General features: G+C 39.4%; 1 protein-coding gene across 22 annotated transcripts in view; it reads left to right on the top strand.

The window, feature by feature from the left end:
• ryr2a (ryanodine receptor 2a (cardiac)) overlaps positions 1-16,737 on the top strand; it is a 170,352-nt gene that overhangs the window by 122,121 nt on the left and 31,494 nt on the right. For 11 of the 22 annotated variants that reach the window (XM_058406215.1, XM_058406216.1, XM_058406217.1 and 8 more), the window contains 26 exons: positions 47-136; positions 552-689; positions 1,022-1,099; positions 1,200-1,275; positions 1,983-2,106; positions 2,844-2,959; positions 3,225-3,289; positions 3,684-3,805; positions 5,269-5,318; positions 6,101-6,161; positions 6,410-6,648; positions 8,005-8,086; positions 8,274-8,404; positions 8,512-8,832; positions 9,357-9,597; positions 9,786-9,873; positions 10,244-10,336; positions 11,318-11,488; positions 11,958-12,017; positions 13,754-13,888; positions 14,052-14,164; positions 14,435-14,531; positions 14,916-15,022; positions 16,031-16,082; positions 16,215-16,265; positions 16,589-16,688. In XM_058406215.1, the coding sequence (XP_058262198.1) occupies positions 47-136; positions 552-689; positions 1,022-1,099; positions 1,200-1,275; positions 1,983-2,106; positions 2,844-2,959; positions 3,225-3,289; positions 3,684-3,805; positions 5,269-5,318; positions 6,101-6,161; positions 6,410-6,648; positions 8,005-8,086; positions 8,274-8,404; positions 8,512-8,832; positions 9,357-9,597; positions 9,786-9,873; positions 10,244-10,336; positions 11,318-11,488; positions 11,958-12,017; positions 13,754-13,888; positions 14,052-14,164; positions 14,435-14,531; positions 14,916-15,022; positions 16,031-16,082; positions 16,215-16,265; positions 16,589-16,688 (3,001 nt within the window). Of the gene's footprint in view, positions 1-46; positions 137-551; positions 690-1,021; positions 1,100-1,199; positions 1,276-1,982; positions 2,107-2,843; positions 2,960-3,224; positions 3,290-3,683; positions 3,806-5,268; positions 5,319-6,100; positions 6,180-6,409; positions 6,649-8,004; positions 8,087-8,273; positions 8,405-8,511; positions 8,833-9,356; positions 9,598-9,785; positions 9,874-10,243; positions 10,337-11,317; positions 11,489-11,957; positions 12,018-12,689; positions 12,972-13,753; positions 13,889-14,051; positions 14,165-14,434; positions 14,532-14,915; positions 15,023-16,030; positions 16,083-16,214; positions 16,266-16,588; positions 16,689-16,737 lie in introns of all 22 variants that reach the window. The other 11 variants (XM_058406204.1, XM_058406203.1, XM_058406197.1 and 8 more) reach the window with 3 other exon arrangements.

Below are 16,737 nucleotides of genomic sequence, written 5' to 3'. Positions count from 1 at the left end.
TGCAACTGGAGATATTCATCCATCTTTTCTCTCTGACTATCTTTAGTTTGCTAATGGCTGGGTTCATGGTGAGCAGCTGTGTGAGGCCTCCAAAGTTCATCCCCTGCTAAAGGCTTACAAGGGACTGTCTGATAAGGTAAAGCCTGCTGTTATACAGAGCATGTGTGTAAAAGCCTGTATTTTGTTAATTATCTGTTTAACTGACCAAGAGGAGTTTGCACTGCATGTTATCTACTACTGGTTGAGTGGAAAAGCAGATTTTGAACCTGAGTGAAGTCCAGATCTGATCCATCTGACCACAGCAGTCTAGGGTTCTAGTTTTAGACTCTTTGAATTTTGGTAGTCACTTAGAGTACCTCCACATCAAGCTTCAACAGGCTTTAATATTATATAATAATGGAAACATAACACAGTCTTAATGTTCACCTGGAAAAATGGAAATTAAGCTCCATTTACTTCTACCAACTCTACTATTATGTGGAAAAAAATAAAAGAATGTTTTAATTTTTCTATGTACTATTAATGCATCCATCTTTGTGCATGTCATGCAGGATAAAGAGGTGTATCGCTGGCCAATCAGAGAGACTCTAAAGACCATGCTGTCATGGGGCTGGAGCATCGAAAGGATGAGGGAGAGCGACTCAGCCAGTTTACACACCCGTACACGCAGGATCTCCCTCACCAGCCAGGTTACATCACAGCTTACATCGACCACAGCTTCAGGCCTCACCTTTTCTATCGACTAGACTTACACTATTCACACTGATCAAGCTCACACTCTTTAGGGAGGGCAAGAGGTTATATATTCACATGCCAGTGAGAGCTCTCAAAACAGGAGAGGGAAACAAGGAGTGACATAGACTGTTTAGCCTGGGTGGTATCTATGTGTTTGGGTTGATTTTGAACCAGCTATTTATATTCTGTTATACAGCTGTTCAGTATTCATGATGTTTAAGAAAAAATATTTTTTAGTGTGACAAAAATTCTAGGATGAGAGATGGATTATTTGTGTTTTCTGTAGCTGTCTGTAGAGGGCGCTCATGGATTCAGCCCTCGCCCAGTGGACATGAGCAACGTCACCCTGTCCCGGGATCTGCATGTGAGTGAATAGCTGTTCACTGAAACATCATGCTAATCATATTAAATCCCAAAACCATTCACTCAGTCTCATTCATTCTGCATCTGGTTTTGACCTGCAGTCCATGGCAGAGCTGCTTGCAGAAAACTATCATAATATTTGGGCCAAAAAGAAGAAGCTTGAACTGGAAGCCAAAGGTACGCCCCAGATGAGATCTATGCTCTATATGATCTTCACATGTCTCCCTTTCTATTTTGGAGTGAAAAAAACGCACAATTAAGTAGTAGGTTTTCTCGTAACATCTTTTCCTCTCTCCTAAATGAAATACTTTATAAAGAAAGGACCTCACGATGAAGGTAAAGGGTTTTTAGCTCAGGATGCACATCTGTTCAAACTCTGGATTAATACCAGTAGCTTAATTGTAAGTGATCACTCTTAATATGTAAACTATTTGCCATTAACATTTAGTTTCACAGCAAAAATTAAAGCAGAAATTATTTCAGACTAAAAGAAATATTGTAGAAATTTCTCTCACACATTTCTGCACAGTGTGAACATATCTTGTAGCTTTAGACCTGCAATATGGACATTAGCTAAGCTTAGCCTTTCCAGAAATCTGAAATTTATAACCATGTTAATATTTATTTTTGTTTGTTTTTTTGACCTAATAACTCTGCTATGTGGCTGCAGTTCCTTCTCTGTACTTGTTCAGCCATCTACTAAGTAGACTGTATAGACTGTACAGGTAGAATTCGCAGTCTACTTCATGAAGGCTTCACGCTGTTCTAATAGGCAGTAATCTAGAGCTGTTGAGTGTTCGGCTGCAGTCTGAACATCATAGTTTGGGAATCTGTGATTGAAGACCACAGTTTTCACTTCCTTTTGCCTGATGGTTATTTTGTAGGAGGGGGAAGCCATCCACTGCTGGTTCCCTATGACACTCTAACTGCCAAAGAGAAATCCAAAGACCGAGAAAAAGCACAAGACATCCTCAAGTTCCTTCAGATTAATGGGTACACTGTTTCAAGGTGAGATTGTGGAGAGTGCTGCCATATTTCACAGGTGACTGTGATTTCTTCAGTAGTACACATGATCCCTTTGTTACCTGGAAATTTGCTTCGTTTAACTTGAAACAAACACTCAGCAGGACACAACACTACCTAGCACAAAATACTAAATAACTATGAATATAAAGCACTGATACCTTTTATATGGTTAATTTACTAAATGAAGGATTTTATCCAGGCTTTATGAATAGAAACGTGGAGTCATAGTCGAGTAACATGCCATGAAATTCTGTATTCAAGGGCCTGCCATTGCTTTAACTACAGTAATGTGAAAAAGCATGTCTTTGGGATTTTCAGTGTTATTTAACTTCTCTCAGCTTCATTTAAAATAAATCAAACAAATTCTTTTTGCATTTCTTATGAGATAAAGGTTGAGCTATTTTTTTAAGTTGTCTTTATTTGTCACATATACATTATTGCATAGTGAAATTCTTCAAGCACATCCCATCCTTGGGGGTAGGGGTCAGAGCACAGGGTCAGCAGCGTCCCTGGAGCGGGTGGGGTTCTGGGCCTCACTCAAGGGTCCGACACTGGCAGCTTGGCAGTGTTAGGGCTTTAACCCCAATCTTCTGGTCAATGACCCAGAGCCTTAAACACTTGAGCCAACACCATGGTGTCATGAGTCCATGTTAACATCCTACAAAACCCTATATCTTAAATTATGATGAGCATCACTTTTATTTTCCTTCCATTTTAAGGGCTATGAAGGAACAAGAGCTCGACACACCGTCCATAGAGAAACGCTTCGCTTATACGTTTCTGCAGCAGCTCATCACATACGTGGATGAAGCTCATGAACACATGCTGGAATTTGGTACGTATTTTAGTTAAGAGATTTGTACACATGACAATTTCTTATCAGGAAAGATTTGAACCACAGTGGAACATGTACAGTGCCTTTGCTTTTTAATGCAAAGATCTAATCTTTTTTTGTAAATTTTTTTTTACATATGCATCGGTGTTGCATATGATAACTCATCCACAGAGAGAGTTTTCTGCTATATATATTAGTCTGTATTTGTCGCAGTCAGATATAGCTTTGTTTTTATACCTTTCATTTCATTTTGTGTCTCTCTCAGATGTTACTACACGACCAAAAGGAGAGAAAATTCCTCACGAGCAGCAGATGAAGTTCTTTGGAAAGGTACACTACTTTTCCTCAGTTTCTTTTCTCAAACACAGTACATGGACTGTTTAACACCCAAAGGGAACTTTCTTCTTTTTCCATATGCAATTTTTACCATAAACTCCTTTTCAATACACTTAATAATCCATTCCTTTCATACACAAGCACATTAGACACATACATGACTTTGAGAATTTTAAAATTACGATATTCAGGGTTGACCTTTGCAAAATATTTTTAATCTAGCCTTAAACTTTGAGCATATTTCTGCTGTACAGATTCATAACCTATTATGGCATATTCAGGAATTTTTATCTGTGAGGATAAAAAGGTTTTTGAGAAGCTCTCAGATCCACATGAACCTCTCAAAAGGCAGAGTATAATACAAACACTGTGGTTTATTTTTTGACAGGTTGTTCTGCCACTGGTTGACCAGTACTTTAAGAACCATCGGCTCTACTTCCTGTCCACTGCCATCCGTCCAATCAGCAGTGGAGGCCATGCTTCTAATAAAGAGAAGGAGATGGTGACCAGGTGGGATGTAGCCTTTCTCTGAATAACACTCCTGCATATATTATGCCTTAGTGCTCTGTGTGTGTGTATGTGTGAAGATTATGTAAAAGGATTATATATGCTTGGCTCCTGTTTGCAATAAACCAAATGCGTCCAATCTTATACATAAAAAGGGCATAGTGTGGGTCCAGGTTTTCATTCCAATCAAGCGCCTGTTTAATTAGTTGATCTTGGCTTTCAAATTGCTCAGGTGTGGCTTCTGCATGGTTAGAATGCAAAGTTGCACTCACAGTACTTTTCTGGATAAGACTGGACACCCAGGAAAAAACCAATGCAAAACAAAGACTATAAAAATAAATTCATTAAATGAAGTTTGTTCAAAGTTGTGTTGCACTGCCATGTGTGGAGAATCACAAGGATGTCATCCTGACTTCCAACAAAGTCATGGATTCAGCTGTAATGCACTCAAAAACTGGACTATAGCAAGTTCTGATTGACAAAACATAACCCCCATAGTCACAGCACTGGGTCTAGAACCATGAGAATGTCTGAAGTAATGTCCACTAACTGGAGAAGCTGACATCATATCAAATATCACAGCAGGCACTGGGTGTTCATCCTGTTGGCCACGGTGATAGCATCCACCTCCAAGGCTACTTTGGTAGCAGATTAACACTTGGTCAGACAATTGACTGTTGACCATCCAGTTGAAATAATAATAATAATTAAAATAATAATACTATTGTGCATGTACAAGACACAGCAAGGTACGGACTCACCTTCATTCAGTCAGTTGACTGAGTGACAGTGCTGGGTGACATGACCTTGAGTAGAAATCCTAGATTTCCAGTGACCACCAACGTGCATCAGGGTTCAAAAGTCTGAGACCACAATGAAAATCTGGTATTTCTTTTATTTAAAACTTTTTTTTATTATTTGAACTGCTTTGTCTAAATGGTCAGATATTGCATGAGTCCTGTCCCTTCCACTGAAGCAGCAACACTCAGATCCAGACCTGGATCATCAGGTTTTATACAAACCTATAGAGTCCGTGTCATTAAAGAAGTCCATATCTAGGTGATCCATATCCATATGATTCCGACCATTCCTGGAGGTTAGTAGTAGAGGTGAAATGGAATCTGTATAAGCACTTTCTCAGTTGTAGTTTATTTTTAGATAATCAAAATATGTGATTGCATTTTTCTAATTGAATCTTAGGAGCTCAACTTTCACACACAAGCTAGTTTCTGCAACTAGATGAGAGATGAAGTTCTTAATCGGTATATTTTCTACAAAAGCTTTTAATATCATCTTTTCCAAGTGCATTAGCTAATCTTCTCTCTTCAAACCTGTTTAATCCTCATGTAATCCACTTTTAAAATCTCTGCTTGTACCTGGCTTTTTTTTCTTTTTTTTTTGGTTTACTAATGTTTCTCCTTTCTTCTACTTCTTTGTTTGTCATCCATTTTGTTCTTCTTGCTCAGTCTTTTCTGCAAACTGGGAGTTCTTGTGAGACATAGGATATCTCTGTTTGGTAAGGTTGTTCTAATTGTTTGGCTTTCTCATGTGTGTGTGTGTGTGTGTGTGTGTGTGTGCACATGTGCACGTGGGTCTGTAAGTGCATGCTAGCAATTGAGGCCCACACCATTAGTTAGTCTCTTTTTAGTGAGTAAATTGTAATATAGACTGGCATCACACGTCACCCTTATTGGCTGCGGATAACACATGAATTGTTTGCATTTTGTTTTCTCCTTGTTGTTCCTCTTATCACTTGTCACGTGTTAATTATCTTAAAGAGATCAAGTCAAGTCAAGAAGCTTTATTGTCATTTCCACCACATATAGCTGACGTAGTACACAGTGAAATGAGACAACGTTTCTCCAGGACCCTGGTGCTACCTAGACAACATATAACCACAGAACAGAGCACAGAGCTAGCGACGGAAATTTTGTCCTAGCTACATAAAGCACAAATTTACAAAGAAAATTCCATTGTAAACTTTGAATCTTCAGTGTATGACTGGATCTATGTCTATGTTATCATCAGAGTTCAGAGAGATTCCTCCTAAGTGCTGAAGATGGTTTTGCTTTTGGAGAAATCCTGTACTCCGTATTCCTGAACTGGAAGTTGAAATGCTAGTTGAATAATTGTATGATAGCATGAAATCAAACCTAACACAGGACCCAAGAGTTTCTGGCATGGTTTATCAAATACAGCAGGAATGATTATACAAAAGTACTTGATCTTTGCTCCTCTACACCTATGGCAAGCTAAACAAATGGTTGCTCTCACATCCGTCCTGTAATTATCTCCCAGGGAACGATGCCACTTCTATCGTGAACTGTCTTCACATACTTGGACAGACATTAGATGCCAGGTCAGTGACCTCAATCCAGTAAGTGCAAATTGAAGACTGTCCATTAGTATGTGTGCAGAATCAATCAGAAATGAAGTCCTAATCATTTTGTCAATAATTCCCATATAACTCATGGCTAATAGTATAAAAGCTTTATTTAATTGGTTCAAAGGTTAGCTAGCCATTTTTTTTTATTTCACTGTCTATTTGATAAAGTTCAGTCACTCAAGTAAGACTCAGGTCACAGTGTGTCCCTCTTCCTGCTGTAGGACAGTTATGAAGACGGGGCTGGAGTCGGTAAAGGCGGCATTGCGGGCATTTTTCGATAACGCTGCTGAGGACCTGGAGCGGACAATGGAGAATCTACGGCAGGGTCAGTTCACACACACACGAAACCAACCCAGAGGAGTCACCCAGATCATCAACTACACCACCGTGGCTCTGCTGCCCGTCCTGTCCTCACTGTTTGAGCACATCGGACAAAACCTGTTCGGAGAGGACCTTATATGTGAGCGTAACTTCTACCTTGATTTTTACTGCACTCATACTTCATCATATAACAGACACATTACTTGAAATGAATGGAGAGATGTCTTATTTGTGCATTTTTCCACATACCTTTAACATAAAGCACAGATTCTCAGTATGCAGAGAGCTGGCGCTAAGCTTCTGTTACTTCTTAGCTACATTAGATATGTAACGTTGTTATGAAACAAAAGCACCAGGTGGGAAAAAACTGTAACCCTGACCTTTCTACTATTTTGTTATAAAGAATTTTTTTTCAGTAGTTATTATTAAGCATTTAGCATTCTAGAAGGAAGCTACATTATCTGGCAATAGAATAAAAAAAATTAAATGCTTGCTTATTGTAATTTTATGACACAAATTTGACTCTATTGAGAATATTTTCATTCGCTTAGATATCTTTTTAGTACAGTTAGCAAAACACTTGATTAATTAGTATTAGGTCACTGTTAATAAGCTAGTGGAAGTCTGACAGTTTAGCTGTAGCACTGTTTTGGAGGTTTAGCAGCCCATTATTCCTGACATTATTCCATGACACTCAGAGTAAAGAGTACAGTGAATTCTGAACTGTGACCTGTATATACAGTATGAGAGATTTATGTAGGTGTGTGATGTTTATTGAATAATTATGTATGTATATTTATGTCGGTCTATTGTGATTAATCTACATGTTTCAGGTGTAGTCCTCTAAGACCACATAACTGGACTATAGTCATTCTCTAGAACATTACTGAGACGTATCAGAAAATGCATAGTGATTATCGATGTCTTAAAGCAGGAAGAAAAGGTAAAAAGCTAGACCATTATCTATAGCCGTGGATATAGTCTAGTATATGTAGTCAGTAAGTATGGAAAAGAACCTCATTCCACAGGAAGTGGCTATTTGACAGACGCTGCAAACGGCAGACTTCTCTCTTAGCCCTTAAGCAAACATGTGGGAGTATCTCATTTCCTTGGCTCCAGCTGCTTCTAACAAAAACCCCGGAATAAATTTTAAAGATGGGAAGCGGTTAAGACAGACGAGCCAATTCTGCTTCTGCAAAATATTACAGTAAATATCTGATACGGGGTCTGGGTGTAATTGTGGCTTAAATAAGAATTGCAAATACTTTATATCAACATTTATCATCAGGGAATACTCCAACAAATTAATGAATGAACGAATTTGGATTTAACTCCTGCTGACAGCCCACTCTCTCATTACCATAACACTCTGAGTATTACATTTACTGAGGAATATTTAGAACATGTTTTTAGATGAATAACCAAATATTGAATCACAAATGAAGTTTCCCGTCCTAGTTTATTAAATGCACTAAAGATGTCTTTTTTTAAACAGTGGATGATGTCCAGGTCTCCTGTTACAGGATTCTAAACAGCCTTTACTCCCTCGGCACCAGTAAAAGTATCTACGTAGAAAGGTAATGATTTATAGTGTGTAAGGAAGAAGTTCTCACTTTATCAAGGCTTTACAAGCCACCTCTTTCTGTTAACCCTGCCTGTTGTACTATAATGCCCCTGTGTTGTTTCCTGGATATATATCTGTCATGTTATGATGAATTAATTCTAAGGAAGTGACAGGTGTATTATTAACGCTGTATTTTATAGGCAGCGGCCTGCTCTTGGCGAGTGTCTTGCAGCATTTTCTGGTGCATTCCCCGTGGCCTTCCTGGAACCTCATCTCAACAATTACAACAGCTTCTCCATCTACAACACTAAAGGCTCCAGAGAGAGGACAGGTGAGAAGATATGTTCTTCTCATCAGTATATTTTAGAGAGGACGGCATGTTATAGTGTTTCCCTCATTCTCTCACTCTCTCTCTCTCTCTCTCTCTCTCTCTCTCAGCATGCGGTCTCCCAGCTCAGGTGGAAGAGGTATGTCCCCTGGTCCCATCCTTGGAGAAAGCTCTGGAAGAGATCATGGAGCTGGCCGAGTCAGGCATGCGCTACACTCAGATGCCCCATGTGATGGAGGTGGTGCTGCCCATGCTGTGCAGCTACATGTCTCATTGGTGGGAGCACGGGCCAGAGAGCAACCCGGAGCGCGCAGATACATGCTGCACTTCACTTACCTCTGAGCACATGAACACACTGCTTGGCAACATACTCAAGATCATCTACAACAACTTGGGTATTGATGAAGGTGCCTGGATGAAGAGGCTCGCTGGTGAGAGAGAGAGAAAAAAATTCAGACTATTCATTTTCAGTGTAGACGGTTGGTCATAAACAGATGATTGTGGTTGTTTAAGTAATTTATTTGGTTTAGGTAAATTCCCCCCACCTCTGCCTTGCGTGCATGGAGTTTGTATGCTCTCTCTGTGCTTTGGGGGTTTTGACTGGGTACTCCAGTTTCCTTGCTAATCCAAATACTCTGTCCAGGTTATCCCCCACTCCTGGGATAGACTCTAGGTTCCCTGTAACCCTGTTTAGGATAAGCGATACAGAATATAGATTAATTCATAGACAAATGGATGGATAGGTAAATTCCATAAGGAAAGAAAGCTGGACTGCAATTGCCGATCGTAAGACCACCACATAAACTTAGCAGTGTCTGCTGTCTTGCATGTGTTTACAAATTATTAGAAACAATTTTAAATGCATATATTATATGCGATGCTGAAATCTCTATTTCCTTTTTGTCTTACCACCATCTTCTCACCTATCTCTCATCTTCCACACACCCTGTTGCAGTTTTCTCTCAGCCCATCATCAGTAAAGCCCGGCCGCAGCTGTTGAAGACCCACTTCCTGCCGCTGATGGAGAAGCTGAAGAAGAAGGCGGCCACAGTGCTGTTGGACGAAGAACACATGAAGGCAGAAGGCCGTGGTGAGATGTCCGAGTCGGAGCTGCTCATTCTGGACGAGTTCACCATCTTGGTGCGCGACCTGTACGCCTTCTATCCACTCCTCATCCGCTTTGTCGATTATAACAGGTAAGAGGACACACCTAAACGCCCTGATGAGCACATGGGAAGACAAACAGGAAGACACACAGCTGTCTGAACAATTTTAGCATGAAAGTGTGATGAAGCATATGAATGTCCAGTTTTAAGATTCTATATAAAGCTGTAATGAAGAATGTACTGGTGAGGGAGGTCATTATTCATCGTGTGCGTTTCAGAGCAAAGTGGCTAAAAGAACCAAACCCTGAGGCAGAGGAACTGTTCCGCATGGTGGCAGAGGTCTTCATCTTCTGGGCCAAATCCCATGTAAATGAATACACACGCATACATAAATGTCCAGCAGCCAAATCATCAGCTAACATCCAATCAATCATTGTCACTTCGAACAAGTGAACTGTAACAATAACAGTAAATCTCGCAGACAGGCACTCCATCACTGTCAGGTCATTTAAATATCCTCTGTTATTTTTAGTGCTTTGTGTTGGGAAATAATTCTGTTTTTAGGCTGTAGATCATGGAGATTTTGTGAACAATTCTAAGCTTGTTCTGGTTCAGTCAGATTTATGGCTCTACACGTTGAATGATCCTTTTAAGGATGGCGCTTCGAGCAGGATTGATCCAAGCATACAAAAGTGACATTTTCCTATCAGACTTATGATATAGAGTTGTTTTACAGAATTTTAAAAGGGAGGAGCAGAACTTTGTTGTTCAGAACGAGATAAACAACATGTCGTTCCTCATCACTGACACCAAGTCCAAAATGTCCAAGGTAAGAGGACACACACGCACACACACATGCGTAATTGTCTAGATCTTTCACACTGAATAAATAACAAACAACAGCCTGCCCTGTTTTTTAGTGATGCAAAACAAAGCAGAGAGTTACATTATTTTTTGTCTAACAGCATGGCCCAGGGTGGGTTATTCAGCTTATACCATAGTGATTTGCAGGCGATTGCATTACTTAATTTCCCCTATCACTTAACTGGGACTCCTTCCATAACAGATCTCAGGAAGAAAAGCCACATTAACGCTTATACAAATGGCTTTGTTATTATTAGGTTTAGATCATGTTGAGCATCTCCTGTACACATCCCTGTGTATGAGCTGTTATTATTATAGAAACTGTAATGTATTAGTATCAGCTTGTTAATATTAATCTGGCTTGCCTACCTGGGCTGTTACGTACAATCAGACCAGTCAGAGAACATGTGTAGTGCAGTAAGGACAGTCCAAGACCATTAAGAACTTGAATTGTATGGACATTATTCACAGTAGAATGTGGAAAGAGGCTTGTTAATAGATATAAATTATTAGTTATGATAGAAAGAGAGTAGAGAAATCAGCCTTACCGCTTGTTTTAACTCTTAATGAAATGTAAATCAAAAATAAAATGTTAGCATGATTCGTCATTCCGCAGCACTGAATTCAGTTCATCACTGTGGTTTACGTAAATGTCAAATCTTAAATGGTTGTTGTTTGAATTTAATAAACCTTTAATGTGTAGACCACGGTTATACTGGCGTAGATACTTAAAAACGTTAAACTGGTTCCAGAGTAGCACTCAGGTTTTGACCCAGGCCTGTTTGTTGAACGTGCAGCAATGTTAGTACATTGTGGTGCATTGTGCATCAACTCACAGGGGTTCTGTCCATACTGCGTGTTTGTTAGAGCCCTTATTTGAAGTAATTTACTGATACAGTATTTATGCAGTTTAAGACCACCTGCACATTGCCTTACCGATCCACAGGGGGCAGTGTCGGACCAGGAGAGAAAGAAGATGAAGAAGCGAGGTGATCGTTATTCCATGCAGACATCTCTGATCGTAGCTGCTCTCAAGAGGCTGCTTCCTGTTGGTCTGAATATCTGCGCTCCCGGAGACCAGGAACTCATCGCCCTGGCCAAGAACCGCTTCACCCAGGCACTGCGAATATACACTGAAACACACACACACAGCAATATCCCCAAAAATTCAGACATAAGCAAATATGTACAGGCTTTATTTCATTGTTTTAAGTTATTAAAGATTCACCTGTGCATTAAAGCATTAAGTATTGTTTGCTTTGTAAGCTAGTTATGTTAGATTTATTAGAAAACAACTCTTATGGAAAATAATGTGACTATTGTAGACAAGGTGTCCGTCAGGTCATATTATTTCTCTGTGAAAATAATTAATAGTTTAAATAAAACTTATTGAGAGGAAATGTTTTATGTGTTTATATGCCACCAGTATGTTTCCTGGCAAGTGATAATTAAAGAGAATTAAAACATGTCCTTGAAAAAGTCATAATGATAGCTTTTAGCCAGGCTGAGTGGCTGTGACTTTGTGATGAACTTTTGCTTCTAATTTCAGTAAAAGGTCAGTGAACTGTTTGGCTCTTTATCTACAGAAAGACACAGAGGATGAAGTTCGGGAAATTATCCGTAATAACCTTCACCTGCAGGGAAAGGTGAGGTGTCAGAGACTAGCGTGGTGTTTATTATGTTGTCATTTTGGTAAAGCTGGCTCATTACGACCGCAGCATTCCCATGCTCCTGTTCATCTGCTTATCGACTTCATCATGCTATGTTTTTTTGTTGTTTTTTTGCCACATTCTCCTGCACTAAAGGAAATGCTAAAATGATATTAAATACACAGATCAGTTATAGTTTAATCATTTGTTATTAACCACCTTTGAGGTGATGTAACTATGGAATACATCCCCCAAAGTATCATTTTAAAAATCCATAGTCAGTTTTGTAAATTTTGTTTTTGTCTGTGTTTCTCATGTGACTGAATGAAACTGCAACCTGTAGCACTTCAGGTTTAGGATTTAGAGTTGTATGGAGTAGGATTTTAGACTAGTCACTCTTGCAGATTTGTGAATGTGACTATGGATTTGGGATTTCTAAAATTTGATGTAACATATAAACTATAACTATAAACTGCTATTCATATGGCTCTAAGAAGAGCCTGAATCCACTGCACGTTTTCCCAGCCTGGTTTAGATTATAGCATGTTAATCAAAGTCAGACATCACAATCGCATTTGCATGTACGATCATTTCAGCTCCATGTCACTGTCTTTGTCTCTATCTGCCCCACCCACTGCATGTCTGCATGTCCTCGCTTGACTTCATCAGTACTGGGTCTTCCACTTCAAAAAGCTGGTCAAGCGCCTCATCATCGTCATGAAGTGGATGAAACGCCGCCAGCCCAGACCGGCTGCCCCAGAAATACCCTTTCCTAAACGCCTGCCCTTCCTTAAACGCTCCTCTACGATGGACTTCTCCATCCAGAGAAACCCGAGGGTGTCGCTGAGCGCCATGAAAAAGTCGTCCTCTCTGGATAACTCCTCTAGACACACAAAGCCAGCAGCCTCCTGCCATACTGCACGTTACAGCATGTTCAGATGTAGCACGCTGGTGTGTAGAGAATCCACAGCTGGATGACCTGTAGCTCATAGAGCCAATAGCATGCAGTGTATGATTCATACTGTTTAAAGTAGCTGATCAGCCACAATGTACTTTGCGTATGAAATTTGCTTTTGTGTTGCATGAGAGCCACAAAACAAACAAATCAGTTTATATCCTCTAATATAACTAAATGAGCTCACACTCACTTAAAGCCACATCTTGAAGTTTGGTACTGTGTCTTCGTACCAAAGCCTGTGTGGTTTCTGACACTAACACTGTTTTAAAAACTAGTCAAAAGGATGCCACAGTGATAAAAATCAGTTCCGGTGTCAGTTTATTTTCTGTCCTCCATATAGTTTGGAGTCTGCAGCAGCATCCAGAGCAATGTGTGATGAAATTAGCGCACAGTCTGCACTCTGAGCTTTATTTAATTCAATTTTGGAAAATATATTACAAACCCGAAGAAGCAAATTTCATACAGCAAGCATTTACTGGCTGATCTATTATGTGGTACTGTGTACATAAGTTGTGTGTCTTGTTTTTGGCCAATCTATGCCTTCCATGTTTAAATGATTTCAAAGAATTCACAATATATAAGTGATAAATTTCTGCATTAGTCCCACATTACAATGGTAATTATTATTAATGACTTTTAATAACGTTAATAATATGTTTTTAAGCTTAGGTAGTAGAGTTTTTCTAGTGGCTTTAACATAGCATAGTCTACTGTTTTAGTTAAAAGAGTGTTAATTACTTTTAAATAAGTGGTGTATGTGTGTGTGTGCGTGCAGCTGGAGGACCCTGCTATTCGCTGGCAGATGGCTCTGTATAAAGACATGCCTAACCGCAGTGAGGACACCTCAGACCCAGAGAAGACTGTAGAGAGAGTGCTGGACATCGCTCATGTGCTCTTCCATCTGGACCAGGTCGGTTTACAACACAGTCTGACTAACACACAGCAACAATGATTTTCTCACATCCCACATATGAGAATATAGACATGTGACACCCAAAAAGGATAAAATGCACAGGAGTGGTGTGTGCAGTGTTAATGCTGGCTGTGAGAGTGAACGCTGTGTGTTCGATCAGGTGGAACATCCTCAGAGGAGTAAAAAGGCTGTGTGGCACAAGCTCCTGTCTAAACAGAGGAAGCGTGCAGTGGTGGCATGCTTCAGGATGGCTCCTCTTTATAACCTGCCCAGGTATCATGTCTTTCATCTTGTCTTCTGTGCATACGTTTCTGTATGATCTGCAGTGTAAGATGCGGCTATTATTATTTTTGCTATTTAGTAGGAGCTTCTAATTTATATCACAAAAGTGATACAAACCAGTAGCATTTAAAGCTGCTCAAAATGTCTTTCTCTGTCCTGCAACAACTTTTCCCACCTGGCGGTCCAGAGCTGCAGTTGTGGTCATTTATCCTCATTCTATGTCATTCAGAGAAGTTGATGTTTATTGTATGTGGTTTTCAGACACAGAGCCGTGAACCTGTTCCTGCAGGGCTATGAGAAGTCCTGGATTGAGACAGAGGAGCATTATTTTGAAGATAAGCTTATAGAAGATTTGGCTGTAAGTGCTTCTGTGTTTTCATACAGCACCATGAGGTCAGATTCAGTAAAACATCCTCCTTTAAAAATGTACATTTCCCATTGGGATGAATAAAGTATCTGTCTGTCTATCTATCTATCGATCGATCGGGGTTTGGAAATGTTTTTGTCTGTAACTGAATTTTTGTGTTTCCCAGAGTCTTCAGTTGTGTTACGCAAAACACAAGTACTGTACATGCTGTTTGATGGATTCTGAGCATAAAACTAATTGAGAAATAAATGAAGGATATCACAGAATACAAAGAAATTTAACGCTGGCATTTGTACCATTACTGGACTCGCTTCTTCAATACTGACATTTCTATAAAATCCAGCTGGAGCTGAGATGTTGTGTTTTGTGGTGTAGAAGCCAGGTGGAGAAGAGCCATCAGAAGAGGATGAAGGGGTTAAACACATCGACCCTCTGCACCAGCTCATTCAGCTCTTCAGCAGGACTGCACTCACAGAGAAATGGTTTGTTTTATACCAGTAGTAATATTCTTATAAATTTCTCTCTATCACTCTGTTAGAATGTCAAGTTTCTTATTTTTTATTCCATTATTTTCCACAGTCTTATATACTGTAAATACCAAAACCATTTAAATTAAAGGTTTCTTAAGGTAGAGACTTATACTACAAGGCCAAAGGTTTGTGGACATCTGACCATCCCACACAAATATTCCATCCTAGGGATCTTCCCTAAACTGTTGCCACCAAGTATGAACCAAATAAATGTATAGAATGTCTTTACATGCTGTAGAATTACAATTTCTCTTAACTGGAAGGATGAAGAGGCACAAAACTGTTCCAGCATGACAGTGCCCCCATGTACAAAGTGGTTGGAGGTTGGAGTGGATCCTCACACAACATCTGTTCTCTCTAAAGCTCTTGTGGCTGAATTTCTCCATAGTCATGCTTTAAAATCTAGTGAAAAGCTTTTCCAGACCGCAAAGGGGATTGAATCTGGAAAAACGTATGGTTATGATGGTCATGGGTTCACAAACTTTTTCCCAATTTGTGTAGTGTAATGATTAATTTCTGTTCGGCTTGAAGGAGATCATTTCTTATACTCAATTTATAACCATTCATAATTAGAGTTTTAAATGAATAATTCTTGTCAGACAAATATTTCTTTCTTTCTTTTTGTTGATATCAACATTGTGAGTACATAGGGTCAGTGGAAACTAATGTACAATTATACTCATATGTATACAATTACACTATATAACCAGTGTAATTTACTATCAATTATAAACTACATTATATTACACTCAAAATGTTCATGGGAAATTTCTACATCTTGTCACACCTTGTGAACTGAAAATTTCTACATCTGAAAAGACTTTTACTCATTTTACACTAAAAAAAATGAAATTTAGTTGAATAGCAGATGTAAAGAAAGAAAGAATGGGGAATAACGTAACAGTGAGTCTGCTATTTCTAAATGAGTATGAATGCACATCCTCTAACCGTCTCTTTCAGTAAACTGGAAGAGGACAGCCTTTACATGGCCTACGCTGACATCATGGCCAAGGTGAGACACTACTGAGAAAACTAGAAATATGTACATGAAGTGAAATTCAGTACACTGATTCCCAACACTGCTATCGTTACTCACCATGCAGGTTCACCTAACATGTTTTATTTTTCTGCTAATTGTTTACAGAGCTGCCATGATGAGGAGGAAGACGACGAAGAGGAAGTAAAAAGTTTTGAAGTAAGCATTCTTCTGGGATTACATTATGATGCAAAGCATCAGGAGTGGTTTGGGCTATAGAGATGTATTTACACTTTAATAATCTCTGGAAAAATGTGTCAGATTTTGGTCTGTATTAAATACATCTGGAGATTTATTTCAAAAATCCCAATCCAGACTGCTATACCCAAGACACAGCAAATATTAGCTGTAAACAGGATACATGGCATGGCTATGTCAAGATAGACCTTTAAAGCAAGAAGGCTTATAGTCAGCAGCAGTTCTGGAAGCTAAAAAATAAAGGATGTTTTTCTAACCTACCATCCATACTTACTTACTCACAGGAGAAGGAGATGGAGAAGCAGAAATTGCTCTATCAGCAGGCTCGGCTACATGACCGCGGTGCAGCTGAGATGGTGCTGCAGACCATCAGTGCCAGCAAAGGTACAACCTGTATGAACTCTCACCACGTCAGTAATTTTGCATCAAATTC

The sequence above is a fragment of the Hemibagrus wyckioides genome, linkage group LG13 (assembly GCF_019097595.1).
Source record: "Hemibagrus wyckioides isolate EC202008001 linkage group LG13, SWU_Hwy_1.0, whole genome shotgun sequence".
NCBI lineage: Eukaryota > Metazoa > Chordata > Actinopteri > Siluriformes > Bagridae > Hemibagrus > Hemibagrus wyckioides.
This window is presented reverse-complemented; position numbering and strand designations above follow the sequence as displayed.